Source organism: Cydia splendana, chromosome 8 (assembly GCF_910591565.1).
Source record: "Cydia splendana chromosome 8, ilCydSple1.2, whole genome shotgun sequence".
Lineage (NCBI taxonomy): Eukaryota > Metazoa > Arthropoda > Insecta > Lepidoptera > Tortricidae > Cydia > Cydia splendana.
Window position 1 is genome coordinate 13,888,527 of NC_085967.1, and position 23,515 is coordinate 13,912,041.

Sequence of the window (23,515 nt, forward strand, 5' to 3'; positions counted from 1 at the left end):
CATTGAAATGAATGACTATTTTTACGTATTGTTTATAATTTAATGACAAATTACCGAGTCCGCCAGTCGCTTCTAGGATCGACTAGGCAAAGCCCGAAACAGATTATGTATTTGACTTTCAACGTTTCAGTGAAAAGTTAGGAACTTCTAGGTTTGACTAAAAATACTTCAGTCAAAGGCCGAAATGGAATTTATGTGCGAAGGCTTTTAGTCAATAATACCGGTAATACCGGGAAGAGACTGGATACTTATCTTCGATATAACATATACCGACACTGATAAATTTAACCGTGGTGATCAAAAATCGTGGGTTCAAAGTTTGAACTTCAAACCTCGATTCTGTGCTGTATAGAGGAGAAACAATCTGTGAGTGTTAGGCCCTATCTTCATACATCGCAGCGGGGTGCGCAGGGGGGGGGAGAGTGGACTGTAGAAATTCTCGTAGGCGGCAGAGGATGGAGCAATAAAACAACGCAGCTGGCTTCTTCAGATGCAGGAGGGTCGAGGTTGGAGAGGTTTCTTCTTTTCCTTTTAGTTGTTTCCTAGTCGGCTGCTGGCTCTGGACTGACGCTGAGCGGGGCGACGTACCGGCTTTTATTACTGCCTATTTTATGTACCTCGTCCCCCGCTACCCGCGTGGCGCGCATGCGCGGATCGAGAGAGATCGGCGCATGCGCGCAGACTTCCTATCTCTTTCTAATAAGATACCTCTCTTTCTAATATGATACCTCTCTTTCTAATATGATACCTCTCTTTTCCTCGGCCCTCATGCTTTCTTTATTTAAATATTTATTAATTTACAAGTTTTATTTCTTATGCTATTCTACCTAACTTATTTTTCTAATTAGACTTTTTTCCTAATTAGCCTATTATCACATTCTTATTTGAAAGGCGCAAAGTGTGTGTCGCCGCCGGCGACCCACACTTTGCCCCTCCCGTTATGCAGAGTTACGTAATGAAACACAATAGGAGGATATTTTATTATTCACAAACTTTGGCTTATCTAAATTATATCTTAATTATTTTATTATCTAGTTACATCTTATTAATCTAAACGCGCGTCGTGTACATTTCTCCCGCCGTCGCTTCGCGAACCTACTGGTAGCACGACGATCTTCTTTGTCGGCCTCCTCAGCACGTGTCCCTTGCTCGTAGAGACGTCCACGACTCGAACCACGCCATCCTTGCCCGGGTACGTCTGCGTCACTATCCCCCGTGGCCATGTGTTACGGGGGAGGTTGGAGTCGCAGATGATGACGACGTCTCCGACGGCCGGGGCGACTCCTCCGTCGTAGGGCTCCCGCCGGTGTTGGAGTAGCGGCGCGTACTCGCGAACCCAGCGCTGCCAGAAGGTGTCGGCGAGCTGCTGGGCGCGCTTCCAGTGTTGTCGCGCGTTGGTGTCGCTCTCCTCGAAGGTGCCGGGTGCAGGTGAGTAGCAGTCCGGCCCCAGCAGGATCATGTTCGGGGTCAAGGCCGGCGGGTCCTCTGGATTCACGGCCACGTAGGTCAGCGGTCTTGAGTTGACGGTTGCCTCCGCCTCCGCCAGTAGGGTCTGCAGGGTCTCGTCGCTCGGGTACTTCTCGTGCAGCGTAGCCTTCATTGCTTCTTTGACGGTGCGCACCATACGTTCCCACACGCCCGCCATGAATGGGGCGGCGGGGGGAAGGAAACGCCAATTGATGCGGCGTGCGTGGGCGGCGTCTCTCATTGCTTCCGCCAGCTCTCGGTGTGCACCTCTGAAGGCAGTCCCGTTGTCACTCCACAGTTCGGTAGGGCACCCGCGCCGAGCGATAAAGCGGCGCAGTGCGTTGATGGCGGAGTCGGTGCTCAGTGAGGCAACCATCTCCAGGTGTACGGCCCTCGACGTCATACAGGTGAACAGTGCGACGTACCTTTTCTCTCTATGACGGCCCACTGTAACTTCTTGCGGCCCGTAGTAGTCCAGACCCGTGTATGTGAAGGGCCTAACGTGATGTGCTAGGCGCGCCGCTGGCAGGTCACCCGTAGATGGCGCCGCGGGCTTGGCGCGACGCAGGCGACACTTTGGGCACTGGGCGATCACTTGTTTCACTGTCGGTCTTATTTTCACTATATGCACACGCTGTCGCAGATCGTTAACCACTATTTCGGTGCCGCCGTGATGTAACTGTTCGTGAACGTGAGAAACATATAACTTTGTATAGTGATGTTTCCCGTGTAGCACTATAGGTCGCACTGTCTCTTCTTGTAAGTCGCCGGCCGCTATTCTGCCCCGCAGACGTATAATGTGGTCGCCGTCCATATAGACACTCAGCTTGGCCAGTCGGTCGTCCTTGTCTGGCGCGCGGCCGCTTGCTATGCGCCCTCTCTCTTTTTCGTAGCTATCTTCTTGTGAGGCGCGTACTAGTAGTTTCTCGGCGGCACTTAGGTATTTGGCTTCTAACACTAAGTACTTCTTATCTTCTTGTGGCGGCGTAGCGGCGATCTTGACAGGTGTGCGTGTGTGAGTGGCACGCTTGTTCCAGGCGCCGTCTTGTGTCTCGTTTGCGCGCGTTCGTTTGCGCCTGGCCGCCGCGATAAGTTGTGTCGCGGGCCGGGCGGGGTCACGGGGTCGAGGGCGCACGAGGTCGATGAACTGTAGCACACGTGCGGTCGCACGTAGTAGTCGCGTCCACTTTGAGAAGCGCTCGAACTTAGGTATGGCCGCGTGTTTATTTTCAGGCACGGCGGCTGTCGCAGCACACGTCTCTTTTTCTTCACCGGTCACGGGAACTTCGACTTTATTCTCACGGGGCCAAGTCGATTCTTCATTGTACAGGAATGACGGGCCAACGAACCATCTGTGGCTCGTATCGAAGTCAGCTGGTGTGGCGCGGGTCGCGTCGTCGGCTACGTTGTGTGCTGTCGGTACCCATCTCCACTCGTTTTTCTTAGTGTGATCTTCTATCTCTGCGAGTCTGTGGGCCACGAACGTCTTGAATGTACGGGGCTCGGCGCGTATCCATGCTAGCGCCGTGCGAGAGTCGCTCCAGTATATTTTTGAAGCGATCTCGAAGTCGTGCTCTTCTATCACTGTTCTTGCTAGCCGTACGCCTAGGACGGCCGCCTGCAGCTCCAGTCTAGGTATGGAGATAGGCTTCCTAGGTGTGACGCGACTCTTGGCGGCGGCCAGGGCTATTTTGACTGACCCGTCGGCTCGCGTCATCCTCCAGTACACGGCGGCGGCGTATGCTTCTTCACTAGCGTCGACGAAAGTGTGTAGCTCGCGCACGGCGGCAGGCGTTGCGTCGTAGCATCTAGGTATTTTTAGGGTACCTAGGTCTCGCAGTTGTTGTAGCCACTCGCTCCAGCGCTCCCGCAGATTTTCGGGTATAGCTTCGTCCCAGCTCGTGTTATGTTGCCACGTGTCTTGCATTATTCGCTTGGCCGGCGTAGTGATAGGTGAAATCAGGCCGAGCGGGTCAAATATTGACATTATGATGCTTAGGGCTTCTCTCTTCGTCGGAGGCCGGAGGTCATTGACCACCTCGGGCTGAGCTCTTCTAGTGTTGAGGCGAAACCGGATGCTATCTTCGTTTGTGTCCCACAGCAGGCCGAGCGTTTTTTCTATCTCGCTCCCGCCGATAGGGACAGTGTTTCCCTCTCGCTCTTCGCTGCCGACGACGTCTCTTATTGCTTCATATTCGTTCGTAGCCCACCCACGCAGCTGAAACTTGGCTTGTTGGTGTACATGATCGACGTCTCTTGTCACTTGTCTTGCCTCTTCTATTGTGTTGAAGCTCTGGAGATAGTCGTCCATGTAGTGGTTGCGCTCTATTGCTCGCGCAGCCTCCGGGTACTGTGTCGCGTGCTCTCGTGCGTTTCTATTTTTGATGTATAGAGCGGTGCACGGCGATGACGACGCGCCGAATATAACTGAAGTCATGCGGTATTCTTCTGGCTCTCCCTCGCGGCGATCGCCCCTCCATAGGAAGCGGAGTGCGTCCCTGTCCTCTTCGCGTATCTTGATCTGCATGAACATCTCTTTCAGATCAGCTGAGACTGCGATGCTGTGTTGACGAAACTTCATGATGACGCCGGGTAGTGATTGCAGGAAATCTGGACCCGTGTGCAGCATGTCGTTGAGGCTGCGGCCGTGTGAGGTGGCCGCAGCATCATGGACCAGTCTTATCTTCGGCTTCTCTGGGTTGCAGACGGCGAAGTGAGGTAGGTACCACGTCCTGCCGCTTGGTGGCGTGGCCGCGCGCTCGGCGTAGCTTGAGGTGAGTAGATTGTTGACGCGCTCGGTGTATTGTTGTTTCAGGTTTGCGTCTCGATCCAGCTTCCTCTCGAGCGTGTGTAGCCGCTTCAGTGCGTCGTTGCGATTGTTGGGTATTCTTTCTTCTTGGTTGCGCCACAGTAGCCCCGTCTCGAACCTGCCGTCGGGTAAGCGGCGGCTCTTTTCTTCTAATATGCGAAGCGCTTGTTGTTCGGGATCGCTGCTCGGTCGCCTCGGCTCGATTGATAGGGACTCGAGAGCGAAATATTTCTTCATTGTTTCTTCTATGTTTTCGTTCGACTTGGCCCGCGTGAGGTGCGCACAGCAGTACGCGATCGGCTCCGCTCTAGTGGTGCGGCAGCCGTGAAGTACCCATCCTAGTAGGGTTCTTGAAGCGACGAGTTGATCGCGCCGTCCTTTTCTTATTTCCCGCGACACGATTAGCTCCCAGTTGTCTTGACCGATGAGTATTTGTGGGGTTGCGCCTTGGTAGGTTAACTTGTGCTTGAGTCCTCTGAGATGTGTGCAGCCATCTATCTCGCTCGCACCTATGGATTGTGTGGTGAAGCCCAGACTGCCGACGGTGTGCGCGTTTGGTATGCGCTGCTCCTGCCCGCCGTACTTGTTGCGTATGTAGACCTCGACCCTCCTGCTCTGATTGTGCTCCATCTCTTTCCCGCCTATGCCCTGCACCCACATTGGTTCGGTGGGGCCGTTGAGCCCGAGTGTGTCCGCCAGCGCCGAGTCGATAATTGTCACGGTGCTGCCTTCATCTAGTAGAGCGAAAGTGTCTGCTTCCGCCCGCGGGCCGCGTAGTGTGACTGGTACTATCTTCAGGTAGGCGCGTCTTGTTTGTGCTGTCGCGCAGGCGATCTGGTTCACTGCCGAGGCCACGACTTCTTCTGGCTTGCGTGGTGAGGGTGGCTCGGCAGCGGCTGCAGCGGCGGCCGCGGGTGGCGACTTCTCGTGGTGTAGTAGGCGATGATGTTTCATGGGGCAGCCCTGCTGGCCACAAGGCTTGGCGCGGCAGGCGAAGCGTCGATGCTTGCTGACGAGGCATCGGTAGCAAATGTTGTTCTTCTTGGCCACTTCCCAGCGCTCGTTCGTGTCGATCTTCATAAACTGCGGGCACGACGGCAATTGGTGCGTAGCGTGCTCACATAACGGGCACGCCGGCTTCTCTTCTTTTGGCTTCTTATTGATTTCGACTGCGGCGGCGTAGGTTCGCTCGGGCTTCTTTCTTGCACTTCTTACTTCTTTATGTTCCGTTGTATTTTCAGGTGGAGCGTAAGGCGTGCACTTGTCGGCTTCATTATTCAAAAAGTCGGCAATCTTCTTAAGTTCGGGCGTCTCTTCTCTTGTAGCTGCGTAGTCGTACCACTTGTTGCGAATTATCGGCGATAACTTGTCAACTATCGACCGCAGTAACTCGGGGTTGTAGAGATACTGCGGCTTCTTCAATATCTCGATAGTCGTCACTGTGTTAGCGATCCGGCTGGCGAATATGCACAGGTCACGTGGGTTGTCGGTGAGGCGCGGCAGTCCCTTTAGCTTCTCCAGTTCGTTGACAAGTAGTGCGTCTGGCCTTCCGTATCTTCTTTCTAGTGCTTTGATGACGTCTTCTGGATGCGGCTGGCTGATGAGGAGGGCGCTGACGGCCTCCCAGGCGACACCTTTTAGACTTCTTCTTATACGGGCGACGTTTTCACTTGCGGAGAAACTGGGCGCGGACTCGTTGTACGCGGCCTTAAATTGTAGCCACTCGGTACACAGGCCACTAAACGTCGGCAGGTCAGGTATGTACTTCTTGTAAGACTTGCTGGCTTGAATGGCTTCTGTGAGGGCGGCGGTTAGCGACGACACGTCCATCGCACGAGCATCTTCGTATGTTTCCGGTCGCGCGCGTCGTCTAGTAGTGCGCGCGGCGGGCTCTTGCGTTTCTTCTATATGGGCGGCCTCTTCTAATGTTGTCGCTCGTTCGGGTCGGCGATTGAACCAGTCAGCGATGCGCTGTGGAGCGAGGTCCTCTTCCTCTTCTGACTCCTCTCTTGATGACGCCAGGTCTATTCTTTCTTGACGTATTCTCGCTAGCTCGGTTTCCGCTTGCACGCGCTTCAGTTCTAGCTCGGCTAACCTCTCCTTGGCCTCCAACTCCGCGAGGAGTCTCTTGCTGGAGGCCTTGGATCGGTGTGACCGAGCGGGCTTCGTCGGCGGTCTCGGTGGCGGCATCAGTTCGACGGGGTTGCGCTCGACGATCGTGGCGGCGAGGCTGGCCGCAGGTGTGGCCTTAATGCCCGACGTGTCAGCGGGGTGGACGGCGTTGCTCGGCCCGGGTAGGTCCTCTGGTGTGGGACGCGTCTTCCTGATGGCGCCCGTACCCGACGATGCAGCTGTGTCCAACGTCTTCGCTGAGTCCGACGTTGCGCCTGTGCCCGACGTAGTGCCTGTGCCCGACGTAGTGCCGGTGCCCGACGTAGTGCCGGTGCCCGACGTGGTGCCGGTACCCGACGTGGTGCCGGTGCCTGACGTGGTGCCGGTTTCCTCGGAGCTCGGAGATTTTGCGGTATTTTCTGACGACTCTTCATCTTCCTTGTTGTGGTTGTTTCTTGTTACTACCATCTTGCTGTGTTCTTGCTTCAGAGATCCGGCTTCGACGAGGACCAAACAATGTGAGTGTTAGGCCCTATCTTCATACATCGCAGCGGGGTGCGCAGGGGGGGGGAGAGTGGACTGTAGAAATTCTCGTAGGCGGCAGAGGATGGAGCAATAAAACAACGCAGCTGGCTTCTTCAGATGCAGGGGGGTCGAGGTTGGAGAGGTTTCTTCTTTTCCTTTTAGTTGTTTCCTAGTCGGCTGCTGGCTCTGGACTGACGCTGAGCGGGGCGACGTACCGGCTTTTATTACTGCCTATTTTATGTACCTCGTCCCCCGCTACCCGCGTGGCGCGCATGCGCGGATCGAGAGAGATCGGCGCATGCGCGCAGACTTCCTATCTCTTTCTAATAAGATACCTCTCTTTCTAATATGATACCTCTCTTTCTAATATGATACCTCTCTTTTCCTCGGCCCTCATGCTTTCTTTATTTAAATATTTATTAATTTACAAGTTTTATTTCTTATGCTATTCTACCTAACTTATTTTTCTAATTAGACTTTTTTCCTAATTAGCCTATTATCACATTCTTATTTGAAAGGCGCAAAGTGTGTGTCGCCGCCGGCGACCCACACTTTGCCCCTCCCGTTATGCAGAGTTACGTAATGAAACACAATAGGAGGATATTTTATTATTCACAAACTTTGGCTTATCTAAATTATATCTTAATTATTTTATTATCTAGTTACATCTTATTAATCTAAACGCGCGTCGTGTACACAATCGTTCTCGAAAAAAATGTGATAATGAAATATGACTAAAAATTCGGATCATCCGCTTTGTCATTAAGTATATGTACCTACTACCCAAAATTCCGGCGAAGGTATGTACACTGAATGTTCAAAAGGAGGTCAGACGGTGGTCGACCTCGCAGGGTCAGAGAAGCCTGCAGCATCTCCGATTATCCAGTGGCATTGACTCCTCGCTCCGAGAATGCTAATGGACGACTTCTAAACAATAAACATCCATTTGGACTTTTCGGTTATTTTCGGCTGAAGGTCACTTGGTGTCCGTACATTTTTTGTTTTAGTTTTTATCTTTAGTAAGTATGTATATTACTAAATATTTTGTATTTTGGTATACTGAGTATTATAAACGATACAAGGTGATTTTTTTTAAATGTGTTAGTGAGTCAGTGAGGGCAGCTGCCAGATCCAGTTCTGCTACGCGAAAATGTCCGCAGAAGAACTTGTCTAATTTTTTTACGGATTTTGAAAAAAATGGAGAGCCAGGAACAAAACTGTCATTTTAGGCAAACTTTTTTTAGGGACTTAGAGCCACTTGCACCATCCCACTAACCTAACCCAACCCAGGTTAACCGGTAACCGGTTAAACCTGGAGTTACCATGGTTACCAGTACAATTTGACACTGGGTTAACGGTTTAACCGGTTAACTCCGGGTTAGTGGGATGGTGCAAGAGGCGCTAATAGATAGGAGTAATAGGTTATAGGAACTAATAGGAAACACTTATAGTCGGGTACAAAAAGAAGAGCTAGTAGTAGGTCTATGAAAGAACTCATGAAGGGTAACCTTCCATTGTCACTGAAGCGCAAACTCGTTGACATGTGTATTCTGCCTAGTCTAATAACCTACAGCGCCCAAACTTGGTCACTCAGCAGAGATTCAGAAGTCCAAACGGAAGGTTTGCCAATGCGCTATGGAGCGCAGCATTCTAGGTGTTAAACTATGATCGCATAAGAAACACCACGCTGCGCTCTAAAACCCGCATCGCTGACATAGGCGAGAAAACCGCTAGGCTCAAATGGGACTGGGCCGGTCACGTCGACCGCATGCATCCGAAAAGGTGGGCTAGCTTAGCCACCAAGTGGATGCCGGTAGAGGGTAGCGGGAGGGTCCACGTGGACGGAGCAGGCCCAAACGGAGATGGCGGGATGACCTGGACAGCTTCCTGAACAACTGGCCGGAGGAAACACCAAATCGGAAGTCGTGGAAATCAAGGGGAGGGGCCTTTGCCCATGCCCAGTAGCGGAACACTCAGATAGGCAAGAAAAAAAATCCTGTCTCCTGTATATAAGAAGGAAGGGAAGAGAAAAAAGGGGAGGGAAAAGAGAGGGAGAGAGAGAACGGGGAGGGAAAGCGATAGCGTTGTATAAAGGATCAGAGGTCAGAGGGAAGTAGGAAGCGCCAGAGACAGATATAGGGGCTGTTAGGAGAGCGGCAGGGAGGGGCGTAAAGAGGGCTGAGATTAGGTATAATTGATGGTATTCGCAAGCAAAACACGCGTACTTTAATTTCGAATCGGCAATAAAATATTCGGACAATATGTAGGTATTCAGAGGTATACGAGTATAAGGGGTTCAAGGAATAGAAAGTAGGTAGGTAGATAGTGATTGTGCCAATAGATAAGTATATAAACAAACGTGCCAACTAAACAAATAAAGCGCTAATGAACATATGTTTCAACGGGGTCGGGAAATTGCACTGTCAAAATACCTATATATATATATATATGATCAGATATTATAATTTATAAGTCAGCAAGTATGTAGTATGTATTCCTATAATATTTAATCAAAGATAGACTACTACCTATTAAAAATTACTGTTTTCGAGTCATTTATATTACACAATTTATTGCAAACGTTCTGCGATTAATTACTGTCACTGCAGTTGGTAATAAATTGCAAAAAATGTCGTCACATGGTGTTGACAAGTGGACAAGGAATATTTTATTTACGACGGTGTGTTAAAATTATCTGGGGAATAAATAAAATGAATATTTTTCTCATTACTTAGTCTAATTTGCGTTGAAGTCTAGTGCCGAGTGCAGAGTGCCGAGACGAGAGTACCTATTATGGCTCCTCTTCACGTTGGGCCAACGCCAACGCCAACGAGGGACGCATTTATGCGTTAGAGGGAGCAAGTGATATTGCTATCTCATTCTACCGCATGGCTGCGTCCCTCGTTGGCGTTGGGGTTGGCCCAACGTGAAGAGGAGCCATTAGTTAGGTAAGTAAGTACAGTTACCTGCAATAATATGTTACTATTCGAAGGCCGCGAAACTATGTGACACGCTCTTATGGCTCTACAAATAAGATCGTGTCAGATATTTTTGCGGCCTTCGTTGTGTAACATATTATTGCAGGTGACTGTACCTGACTATTTACCTATGGATTAATTTATTTTATTAGATCAAAACCTACTTTGCCTGATTATATCATAAACTGGACACACATTTTGTTATAATAAAATGAATAAGTAAATAATTTTGTTACTTAGAAATACTAAAAATATGGTCCACCGTCTACCCAAATATGACTAGAACTGGTTTTGGATTTGGATTCCTTGAGGTTACATTACTTACAGGTTCTGTCTCCTGCAAATTTTAATGAGTGGGTAAGAGCAGTGAGTTAGGCGCGAGTACTTCCCTCCCTATAGATCGAAAACTATACCCAATGGCCATAAAATGGGTTTAGGAACTGTTACTTAACACCGCCTTAAATGTAAGTAGTTTGCTAGACCAGAATACTCATATACCTACCTATGTAGTCTAATATAAATTAAAAAGTGGAAAAATTACTGTCTTGGGTGAGACTTGAACTCACGGCCTGGAGCTTAATAGCATCGTTCGCAGACGTTTCTGTTTGTTAAAACTTAAACGTATATAGTCCTTTTTATAAAGAACCTTTCGATCTTACAAATAGGTAAGTTAGGTACTTAAAGATTCCCTTATCAAAGCTCTGATTAGGCATTTGTTGAGACATCAGCACCGATAATGCTTTACCATTGAGAGAAGGGCGCTTCCCCGTTGCGCCTCGCCTCACCCTCCACCCGGCCGGTGTGTTCGAGTAGACCGACCAACGCAACGCAGCGCGGCGCGGCGCGCCCTCCCCGCGGCCGAGCGCATCAGCCAGCCAGTCATTGAGCGACGGTCTACCATCGTACGCGTGTTGAACGACGCTACGAACACAATTTACGGACAAAGTGACATGCGCGATTACTTGTCCTGATTTCTAACTAAAAACAAACGAACCTATTGGATTACAGTGCTCGAACAAAGTGACAGTGTTGTGTTATCACTAATTCATCAGTATTTGTCGCTCGTATTCCGCATTTCGTACGCCGCCAGTGCAGTGTTTATGTTGGAAGCGCGGCACCTTACCCCGTACCCGCACCGTCCAAGGAGGGACGTCGCCCTCGAGATTTTCTTAAAAAGGTATGGAGTTTTAAAAATGTTTATTGCAGTTAAAATGTTTTTAGTTACAGTAAAATTATATCTCGGGGTATTTTTCGACTACCTATACTCAATTAGTTTCGAGAGCCGGTTTCTTCCAATAAGAATGCCTTTATACAGTATATTAACAGTAATAAAACTAATAAACATCCAGTTCTCATGTAAATACGTAGGTTATTGTTCGTTACCTTTTGTCCAAACTAGTTTTATTTGTTGGTTATGAAAGGGTATCTTGTATACGTTGGTCAAGCTGCAAGTAAACTTATTATCTTCTTTTAGGAGGGTAGAGGTTTCTTAAATACCTATAATACCTATGGATTTTAGGTAGGTATCTATGCAAAATTACCAATATGTTTTTATTGGTAGTTTCGTCTAAACCGGTTGGCCCGATAGTATGCTGTGTTTATTTACTGCTAAACAGTGAATAATAAGTGAGTAATAGCTATTAAAATTCACATAATTGCATCATACGTAGGTATCCAAGGGTTGTATTCCACCTGTCCAATGTGTATTTTGTCTCACAATTTGCTTAATGAGAGGGTGAGACGCAATGACATTGAATCAAAATATCGTACCTATGATTTAAAAAATATACCTTACCTAGTCAGGATTGGCTTACCCACTTACTTGCTTATTAACTTTAAAATACGAGCAGATTCTACATGAATATAATTATTGAACGTTTTTATTTTTAGGGTTCCGTACCCAAAGGGTAAAACGGGACCCTATTACTAAGACTTCGCTGTCCGTCCGTCCGTCCGTCCGTCTGTCCGTCCGTCCGTCTGTCCATCCGTCTGTCACCAGGCTGTATCTCACGAACCGTGATAGCTAGACAGTTCAAATTTTCACAGATGATGTATTTCTGTTGCCGCTATAACAACAAATACTAAAAACCGAATAAAATAAAGATTTAAGTGGGGCTCCGATACAACAAACGTGATTTTTGACCGAAGTTAAGCAACGTCGGGCGGGGTCAGTACTTGGATGGGTGACCGTTTTTTTTTTTTGCCGTTTTTTGCATTATGGTATGGAACCCTTCGTGCGCGAGTCCGACTCGCACTTGCCCGGTTTTTATTATAGCATAGGTAGCTGTAAAATACCTACATAAATCAGTGGTGAGTCCAGGCATCTTGCACACTCACGTACAGATTTCTGATCCACACCCGGAGAGCTAATGAGAGCAGGCGGCGAAACTAAATGTGACGTCCCACGGTCAAAGGTACCTTATGGCGGGTATGGAGTTATGCATACCCCAGTAATCTACAATAAATAAGCTATCGATAACACAAAAGATCAACCTTCTAGGTTGCGTAGTTACAGAGATATGATTTTTTGAAAATAATGTTGTGAAATGAGCAACTTTACGATAGAGAAGTTTTAAGTTTAGCCGCCTAAAAAACTATGTTCCTGAAGTAAGTTACATAGTTGACTACAAATAATAATACCTTATATATCTGAGATTAAAAAAATATTGCGACTTGTTCTGTAATGCAAATAGAAACTTTTGATATCGACTGATTTATGTGTATACTAACCAATCTCTTGAAATTAAAGTTTTATTTAATTTTCACGATTGATTGCAATGAGCTCTCAAGATTTAAATTTTATCTATTAGAAAACGACACTGACAGACAGTTTAAGCAAAAAACAATACCGATTTAGAGGTGAAAATGTATTTTCTGACTTTTTCATATAAAATCACAAAATTGAATATTTTTACTTTTAATGTGACACACAATCAATTTTTCTGAGCACATATGAAAGAAATTCTGTCATTCAAATGAAATAAATCCTAAAACCCCAACTAAATACTATATTTAACCCCTTATGCCACTTTAAACTTACATAACAATAACAGTATTTGCTCCATACATTTACGAAAAGGTACCTTATGGAAATAAATCGAATAATACATCACTACAAAATATCAATCATATAACAGTTTATCTTTTATGAATAGAAAATATTAATTTACATTAAACTGCCCCAAATTTAATTAGTTCTTCGTCATAATAATCTTAAAAAAGACCAATAATTTGTATGTAATGAAAAGGTACCTTGTGATTAAGTTACATGATGAGGCATGATGATGATGGAACAGTTAGGATAAACTAATAATATTTTGGGGTTAAGATGGTATAAATCGTCTATTTCTTATCAATAATATATTTCGGTTGCTATTGAAGATAAGCGGCATTGAGGTTCAATGACCTCAGATATTCCATAAGGTAATGCGTCGGGTATTGGCATTTTTCAGCAAACCAATGGCTGATTTATTGCATGCGACCAAACCAAATGAAGATTACTCTAGTTAAGAAAGACTTGACGAGAGTAACTTTGGTATAATAGCAGGCTACTTGGATTTGTGATGTCGGTCGATGTACGGTTATAATATTTGCTAGGCCCTTCGACCAGAACTGAAATTATCAAATTAGTTTTTCAGAATGCTAATACAGTTCTCTACCAAACTTCTTTTCCCGTATTGACTAGTTTTTTTGGGAATTTTCAATCTTTTTTCCATAAGGTACCTTTTCTACTAAACTCTGAGACGACATTACTAGGCTTATAACTAACTTATAACAAAAATAAAAACAGGTAAACAAACGTTACGCATTAAGGTTTCAGATCACACAATAAAAAAAAATTGAGCATTTTTTCACCTCTTTACAAAACATTTCATATCTCCGAAACTAGAAACCCTCATAAGGTACCTTTTCCCGTGGAACGTCACAAATAGGTACTTAGGTAGTTACAGGTATTTACTAACATAGCTTAAGCTTTCTAAACCTATCATTTGGATGGTAACATTGGTCTGCAGCTGCACTTTTGCGGCATTACTGCTGCGGCAGTAAATAAATTGATAATGACAGCGGCCGTATCAGTGCTGCAGTAGTCATTATTTATTTATTTATTTATCTTTTGGCGCTTACAATACGCTGTACATTCATTAATCAGTTTACAATCTATCTGTAGATTTCATTTTTCCAAGTAGGTAATGGCTGCACTCGTTATGGTTATATAATGTAGTAATGCCGCAACAGGACCTATAATGAAGCTGTAGTTTCCATCCGAATGTCAACTTTATAAAGTTAAAATACGGCTCCTACAACGTACAGAGCAAATAGGGATTTACTGCGAAATGTGTAGGCGGTACCTATAGGTAGTAGTTACCAAGACCACCACGTAACGAAAGTGTGAAGTATCGGAATCGGAACAAAAGCTTATTTATGACGGTAATCAATAATCACTCATATCAGAAATTGCAACCTACATTACAGCTGGCAGATTGAAATCAATATGGACACAGCAAAATGATTGGCAATTTGAATCTACCTGCAGCACATGATGCATATTTGCTGATGAAAACCGTTGACGCGTGCCGTTTGTGCATTTTTAACTGGTGATATCAGAGTAGGCCGATATTTGATATGGGCCGATGCATACTTTATAAATTTAAAAATTTAGTTCAGTGAAACATTTTACCTAAACAGCAGCGCGGCCATAGTTCAGAGGTTCAAATTCAGATTCAGAAAGTAAATACTAAAAATTAGGTATAGGTATGTGACCAAAATGTAAGAAACTATGCAAGTTATATTTTTCGGGATGGTCCTTAAATTTTAAATTCTTCAGTAGGTCATTAAGTACCCTACCTAGCGTCTCACAATATCAATAATATCGGTTTAAGCTTGACGGGCAACAGTGGCAAGTTGCCACTGTTGCCACTGGCAACACAAGAAATCTCATTTTAGTAAGTACTTACTTTATTTAGAATAGTAAACATAGTGCAGAGTTTAGTAGATAAGTAGGTTTAAAATGTAAATTGTCATTTCACGTGGTAGGTATTTGCAAAGAGGCTCTCTGGCTTGCGTAAGCTTCCTGTAGCTTTCCTAGCTTTTTATATTCAAAGGAAAATAATTCACGGAAATAGTATTCTGGGCTCTTTGAGGAAATGGCATAGGTTATTACATGCTGCTTATTGAATACCTAGCAGATGTTTAAAAGGGCTCTCGAGTAACTTACAAAATCGCTAAACGTATTGTAACCCTCTCAATTACTGTCTATACTCGTAGTGTCTATCCTGTTGTAGGTTAACTCCATCCATAATTGTAAGTATACCTACGGAATTGTGTACAAGAAGATTATTGTGCGGCGCCATCCCAACAAGCATCCAATTAACACCTGCCAGGCTAATTGGAACGAATGAAATTAGGTGCCAGTATTGCATACCAATATGCCCTTGGTTGCACACTACCTGCGAGGGTGCGGAGCCGGTTATAGAGCGGCAACTTAAAAAAGGGTTATATATCGAGCGATAGACAGCTAGGTTGCCGCTGAGAGTTTATACCTACCTTGGAAAGCCTTGGAGATTTCTTATAAGAATTTATAGGCGCGACCAGAAAGCTATATTACTTTTAGGAAACAAGGATGCCTAGGAATTTTAAGAGTGAGAGAGGTTTGCAAATTCTATAGGTACAAACAAGTGTCTCCCCACTTGAACATAGGTGTGTTATTAGTTCGCAATGTTAGCATCATATTCACAATGATAATTACCCTTTCTAAGAGCATTGATGATCAGTCATATCCTAATGAATGACCAAATAGCTTGTGATAAATTAACGGTTTTGAGCAAGCATGTTTAACTAAGCACTTGAGATTATAAGCCACTTGCACCATTTACTTACCCGGGGTTAACCGATTAAATCTGGTGTTACCGTGGTTATCGGTATAATTGACACTGGATTAACGGTTTAACCGGTTAACTCCGGGTTAGTGGGATGATGCAAGTGGCGCTTACAGAACTATCCAAAGGCCAGAAAAACTGCCTCTATCTAATTAGCACTGTCCAAGAAAGGCGGATGCTGATTCAGACTGACTTTTCATGGCTGCCCCACAGCTAGCTAGTCCTCGGCAGCTACATTCAGAGGGGTGCGTGAGGTGACCTACTTCCTAGGGTCGCCTCGCGGTCCCGGCCAGCCGCTGAACGCTCACGGATTACGACTTTTGCATGCTAATGCTAATATGAACCCACTAAACTTTGTGTAGTGGGAGGCTAATAAATGTAAGCTCGTTCCGAGATCGTAAAATTAAGGACCAAGGTATTTAAATACGAATGTTTGTAAGTTGTACCCACGTGCCTCATCAAAGATACCTTATTTCACTGGGATAAGGCGGAAAATGTATTCTCATATATTTAGCGCCAACTCTTCTAATACACATTTTATTTAAGAAATATCTGTACGCCTTCCTCTTATATTGTGTACTTGTAATAATTTGTAAACGGAAACGTCTTATCAGGCCCTCTTTTGTACATGATACGAATACTCGTAGTTATTTGGTAGGGCTGCAGGGATAGCTATCCTCCTGAATTGCGAAATGACTGTAGGTACCTACTAGTCAGGGTCAGGTTAGATTTCATTAGATACCTACTTCCGCTACTAATGAAGTTTTTGATGGCAGAGTCAGCAATGCACGCACGAGAACTTTCCAAAGTTGCGAAACTTTCCATATGAGAATTTCTCGGTAACTTCTGAGAATGTTCTCGAGAACGAGAATTTATTTATTTATCGTAGTTTATACCATGAATATTCACGATAGTTTAGGTGTAGTATCCTTACCCCCAGAAAATTCCGACTTTTGGTCTACCGCTTCCGGTCAGAAAAATGTATGACGGCCCGGCTAAACGGTTAGACCTAGGTGGGGGGTGCTCGACCAAATGTCATAGAGGGACCCTGGCAGTTTTTGACGCGCCCATGTTTTTTACAATATGGCCGGCTTTTTTTAAAATTTTTTCAAGTTTGTCCTAGCGCGCTGAAATTTTGGTCACAGAATCTCGGGGTCCCCTAGATACCTATGGAATTTTTTTTTTGGAAAAATGCTACAAGTGCGGGAAAACTGGCCACTTCTATTTTGTATGGCAACTTTTAAACGGTGCCTGATAGGTGGGGGGTACTCGACCAAATGTCATAGAGGGCCCCGAGACAAAACAAACTGCATTAAAAAAAATCAAAATGGCCGACTTTTTTTTTTATTTTTTCAAGTTGGTCCGAGCGCACTGAGATTTGGCATGGCGGGAGATAGAGGCCTCTAGAATCCTATGTCAAAAAAATTTTTTTGGAAAAAATCCAAGATGGCGGAACAATAAATTTCCACGTTGCAGAATGTTCTGAGAACATTCTCGAGAACGTTTCCGCTTTTTGGGAATGTTCTGCAATTTATACATTGCTAGGCAGAGTCCCTTCGAATTGGCCTGTAGAGGTACGTTGACGATCGGGCGGCCAGTTTATATTAAATAGCGTACAAAGGGCCTCATTGCAATTTATGTCAAGCCCGTTATCGTTATCGAACTAGGTTTATGTTGATTTTTATTTTTTCTTCAAGCTTTAAAATGCATACTTTAAGTGCTCTGTAAGTACTCTGTAATTACTGTAACGGATATTACCTGGTTTTATAGGTACGCAATTTGAATAATATCGGAGGGGAGAATTTCTGAATTTTGTTATGTTTACTTGTGGAATTAATGATTTAGCTTACTATTGAAAGTCCGTTAAAATATTATCCATGAGATTTAAATGTGTAATTTATTCAGTTTTTTCTGTTTCCTAACGATGAACAAATGATATCGATACCAATGCCATTTGCTGGCAAATGATTTGGGTTGGTCAAATAAACTGGGGAAATAAAGGAAGGCAAGGCAAGTAGTAGGTAACTGCACTATTAACCGTATTACGTAAATGAAGAATAACGAAAGCTGTCTCGTACTACCTACTACTACTTGTAAGTTAATTACTAAATTAGATAGAACTTAGCAGTTCTAATGAGAGTTCGGTGATTCCCCATCTGCGATAAGTGTCGCGATAAACATATATTGATATTGTTAACTGTACCTGCGACAGCTTTACTTATCACTATCAATATGACACTGTTGAACGAATTTACTCATTACGATTATCAGCCTATTGCCATTCTACTTCAGAACTGTCATTTATGAGGGGGGATCAATCTATGCGTCCAAAGTTAAAACGGCCGTTTTTGTTTTGAGTTCATAGATATTGACGAGTCCAGCAAGATAAAAACTAGTTTGATGTATTCAAAAGGTACTTAAATACACAATACAGTCCGTAGCGGCCCCCTTTTTTAAATTTAAATAATCACGATTATTTAGCAGTGGCGCTAGTGTGCACGTTGATGGGCTCTTAACGAAAATTTTTAGTTTTCAATTGCATTTTACGCGTCTAATCAAGGGTTAATTGCTATGAAAAACGGAATGCGAAACACAGAAACTAGACTATACCTATTATAAGCAAGAGGGGACTCCAAGCAAAACCTTAAAAGGTTAAAGTTTGCTCGATAGAATAAAATCACGAAAACATGTCTAATTGACCGGAGCGTAGCGAAGGTCTACGTTTCGACTGGAGCATTTTGCTTTCGTATGTCCGGATGTTCTCCTCTACAGGTCGTAATTCTTAACCGAATCTCGTGAAATTTTGTGACTGGATTCTATGTCTAAATAAAAATTTTTTGTCCGTCCGGTTTTTTGATTTTTTTTTAAATGGCGGAGTTGTGATAGCTCGCGCCTAAACAAATAGTGGTATCGGTACCATACGAGTGTTTTCTTTTTGAGATATGTTTATAGATTAAATGGCCAAAAATTCAGAAAATTTATTTCGCTGGTTTCGAAGGTATGGAGATATTTAATTTTAACTAATTTTAATTTGAGAAGGAGTAGCTAAATTTCGTCAACCCATTTAAGAACTATTTGGCTCAGTTTTCGTCAACCCATTTAAGAACTATTTGGCTCAGTTTGTAAACGTTCGCTTTTTCTGTTTGCACAGAGGGTCTGGGTTCGATCCTCAGTAATTGTATGCTGGGATATATTATAACTTTTTGTATTTTTTTACACATACATTTCGTATTGTTTTTTTTTTAATTTACTATATTTAAAGCTCTTATAGTACCATGTTATTTAAAGCTCAGCTCGCGAGGTCTACAGCTCACAGAGCCACTAGTTTTAATTTATTTTAGTTGCATACTGTTACCCTGCACTCTGACAAGCAACATTCTAGTCGATAGTCGGATAATTCATTGCCGCTAACGGGTAAAAACCCGCTCGATGGCTATATCGGATGGTATGATATATCTTTTTTTTCTTTCTAATTTCCTGGCTTATATACGCCCGTTTATATCTCTTGTCATTATTATCTAAGAACATAAATTGTCAAGTCCCCCCCAAAACGTGTCAATCACGTAAGTTGCGCAGGCAGTGTGTAAGTTAGTTAGATAGTTCTAAGTAAGCACATGTAAGTAATTGACGGCGTTACGACACTATTGGGGGTTGGGTAATTCCCCATCTGGAACTGCCATGAACATTATTATTGCTAAGTGGAGTGGAACTCGATCGCTTTTGTTTGCGACCAGCTGATTAATTAGTTCTAGATTTTTATCTAAACGAGGTTAAACTCGTAAACCTATATTGAGTTATGATAGTCGTTTGACATTCTTTAAGGCTGTTCAACTCTGACCACAGCGCATACAACTTTACTACGGATACAGCATACAGCAAATACTTTATTCGTTCATTGAGAGAACTCAGATGTAAAATATTGTTTTCGAACGCTATTGATGTGTCTAGTCTAGTTTATACAAATTATGATACCTACTTATAGTACTTATGATTGATGTATATTAGCGGCAAATGTATTTATATTAAACTAAAGAGATTTAATTTTGAGCTAAATAAATAAAAATATTATATTTATTCCTAACAAATCAACACATTACAAAAACATTGTAGGTACACCTCGAAAACATTACAGGGCTTAGACTAAACTGAATGTAACGGCAGAAAGCAGGAGGCCTTATCGCTAATGAGCCATATGTGCCAGGCAACAATAAATTAGATATATGTAATATATCTCAATGGGATATATTCGTGTCTTACAGAGACCAAAAGAATTTGGCCGAGGACCGCGAAAACGGACGCATACTCCATCGACAAGAGCCATGCTTTTAAATTATGATGATGATCTCAATATTTAACATTATTTTCTAAGATAAACAAATGACAATTCTTTTTAGCACGATTGCAATGACGGCAGAAAATCCTCCCTTCGTTAATTTTATGTATGTAATTGTAATTACTCGACAGTGATGTAGCAGGACCTTGCCATCTTGGATCACGGTGAACAGATCACTCACTTGATCTGTAATTATTTATTGTAACGTTCCGTAAAGCGATCAAAGTGATTCAAGAGGCATCTATCCATAATGCATTTGTGTCTTGTAAGCTGCATGTTTTCTGGTTATTTACACTGATGTTCAGTCCGGTACATGCCGTCGAATAGAAGAACCCTTTAAAGAATGTGGGGGTTCTTTATCGCTTGTTTTACTCGTAAAGATTGTTATCCGACGGGAACGGAGACGGGTTGTCTACTGCGACAGAATACACAATATTATTGATTTATAGCCGTTGTGAAACTAAACTTAAAGAATGTACCGAAGAAACAAGTATGTGTAATGTTAATAATTTGTGATGAGTTGAGGCCTATTGTTTAATTAAACAACAACATACTCTTTAATATGCAATGTAAATAATTCACATTTTACTCTCTTTTTGCATTATTTTCCTAACCATACGACATATTTATAGCCTTCATTAGGACAATCGAGCGTCGTGGAAGCTTTAACTCTCACCTCACCTCGGATATTTTTGGTTTTAAAATGGTTAAAACATAAAACTGATTTATTATAGGCCAATACGTGCTAAAGACAAATTATTATCTATCAGTCACGCGAAGATAATCGTAGACCTCCCTCGTGTCCCACAAAGTTCGATCCCGCGGAGCCCGTATCAACGTGGGCGTCATCTCAGAAACTCTGCCACCCGCCTAGTCGGCGTGCATTGTAGAAAGCTTTGCTTTCTGAAATGAGGATACACTACCAGCCAAAAGTTTAAGTTCACTTAGTTCTGATGTCGATATTTGTATAAAACTGATTCGTTATTGTTTCCAGAGGTACCTACGTTTGATTAGTCTAAGATTTCTAAACAGCTTATTCCGTAATATATTTTAGGCATGACGGCCTTTGGCTTTCATTGTAACAAGATTGTAACTAAGTATATTTTCTTACCCACTACGAAACTCGAGCCCAACTATGTATTAATCTTCCTCTCTCAGTTGAATATTTAATGACAGTTGTAAATTATGGTTGAAGCGGGTTTGCGGATAGGAGATGTCTATATAAGTATTACATTTCGAATAGACGTGTGAAGATTATTGTTATTCATTGGGCTGTATTAATGTGTTTTCTTAACTAAGTGTATAGGTATACAAGGTGGAGAATAGTAATAATCATATTTAATGTTAATGGTCTTCCATTTTGGTTTTCACGGAGAGTTTAAAATAATAGTTAAGTGAAGTTTTAAGTTTTACGATATATTTTTTTAACTTGAAGCAAATTATTTACTGTTAGCAGATATGTAGTCCTTGTTTTAAACGGTCGAGTTTTTGCTAGTAAACATTGCAAAGCGTATGGCTGCTAGGATTTGATGTAGAAATTTGCAAATTACAGAGTGTGTCTGCTTATTGTTCTCTAATTATTGAGAAAGATATCTGTCGATTCGATCTATAATACCTCTATAATCACAGTGACACGACATATACAAAATTTAGTCACATCCTCATTTTGACCGAACTGCTTCACCATGTATGTCTGTTATCATCACCGTGTTAGTGTTTGTTTTGAACACAGAAAAGTAAAGAAACTTAACAAAGTGTATTGAATATTGATTTAATCATACATATGTATACAGATGAGCTCACCCTTGATAGTTGATCGCCTTGAATTCCATATGACCAGGAACTACAAATTTATCAGACGCCCGGTTTTTTAGTATTGTTTCACCTGCTTCACCAAAATCTTGATAAGTGTGGAATGGTTCCCCTATCTTTGGCATAATTTTTTTTGTAATAATTCTATTGTGCATAATAACTTTAGGCATAATATACTGTTAGCATAAACTCACTTGGTACTGGATTATTGCGCGTACATACTCTACGCATAATTTTTATTGATCGAAGTATCTTTTGGCATAAATTTAATGTCCAAATCGAGACCTGGTATCTGTTTCATTTCGCATAATTTTATTTGTAATAATTTATTTTTGCATAATTCGCCATTAAGCATAAAGTAATACAAGCATAAAATCTTATGGCATAGAAATGTTTTGCATACTTGCAAAAATCATATATGTTGATGTTGTAGGCCGAATATTTTTTGGCGCAAATGAATTCGCCGATTTTTTCCCAATTCGGAACGATTATTTTCTCATAATTTCATTTCTGGCAACAATTTGTTTTCGTGGGGTCACAGTTCTAACCTAACCTAACCCACTTTTCAGGCAACAGTTTGTTTTTGTGGGGTCGCAGTTCTAACCTAACCTAACCCACTTTTGTGTCAACAGTTTGTTTTCGTGGGGTCGCAGTTCTAACCTAACCTAACCCACTTTTCTGGCAACAGTTTGTCTTCGTGGGGTCGCAGTTGTAACCTAACCTAACCCACTTTTCAGGCAACAGTTTGTTTTCGTGAGGTCGCAGTTCTAACCTCACCTAACCCACTTTTCAGGCAACAGTCCGTTTTCGTGAGGTTCCAGTTCTAACCTAACCTAACCCACTTTTCAGACAACAGTTCGTTTTCTTGGGGGACGCAGTTTTAACCTAACCTAACCCACTTTTCTGCCAACAGTTCGTTTTCTTGGGGGTTGCAGTTCTAACCTAACCTAAGCCACTTATCAGAAAACAGTTCGTTTTCTTGGGGGACGCAGTTTTAACCTAACCTAACCCACTTTTCTGGCAACAGAATGTTTTCGTTTGTTTTGTGAGCTAAAAATCTGCATACATCCAAAATGCCAATAATATGTTCCCACCCAAAGTTTCAAAAATACAATAATAATGTTTTTTTTTTACGAATTATAAACGTAGGCAGAGCTTTTAGTTAAGTACGGCTCTGCGTTAATGAGTCAGTCAGCCTCATATTTAGGTGTTTAATGCATTGTTAAATATAAATTAGACTTGGATTTTATACAATCTGACGCTTTCTTTAATTTTAACATTCGTCGAAAAACATTCTGCCAAATGTAGCTTATGACAGATGCGTTTTAGGTCATACAAGTTATACCAAATAGAAAGAATCTAAATACGTTTTCTTCGATGTAAATATTCGCCTAAATCCTATTATGGTAAACAGATTATGCAAATCACATTTCGGACATTTAAACAAACGCAAAATAAAATTATTCGTATCAAAATTCGGCCATGATAGTAGTACAGTAGTCTATTTAAGATTCGGACTTGCAAACATTCGGGCTATTGCATATTATACAAACTGAAGCTTTCTGCAAATTTAACATTCGTCGAAAAACATTTCTGCCAAATA

The 23,515-nt window shown here is 43.0% G+C and overlaps 2 protein-coding genes across 6 annotated transcripts in view; one reads left to right on the forward strand and one right to left on the reverse strand.

The window, feature by feature from the left end:
- Positions 1–1,045: 1,045 nt before the first annotated feature.
- LOC134793092 (uncharacterized) lies at positions 1,046–6,856 on the reverse strand. Its single transcript, XM_063764618.1, has one exon. It carries the CDS (start codon positions 6,854–6,856, stop codon positions 1,046–1,048), a length of 5,811 nt encoding a protein of 1,936 aa, XP_063620688.1.
- A 3,751-nt stretch (positions 6,857–10,607) lies between these two features.
- LOC134793111 (Ca(2+)/calmodulin-responsive adenylate cyclase-like) overlaps positions 10,608–23,515 on the forward strand; it is a 163,956-nt gene continuing 151,048 nt past the window's right edge. For 3 of the 5 annotated variants that reach the window (XM_063764636.1, XM_063764638.1, XM_063764640.1), the window contains exon 1: positions 10,608–11,068. The gene's annotated coding sequence lies outside the window, so the exon portion shown is untranslated. The remainder of the gene's footprint in view (positions 11,069–23,515) is intronic. The other 2 variants (XM_063764637.1, XM_063764641.1) reach the window with 2 other exon arrangements.

Excerpts from the sequence above, each read along its gene's own strand:
- LOC134793092 (XM_063764618.1), bottom strand. The coding sequence starts at position 6,856 with ATGGTAGTAACAAGAAACAACCACAACAAGGAAGATGAAGAGTCGTCA.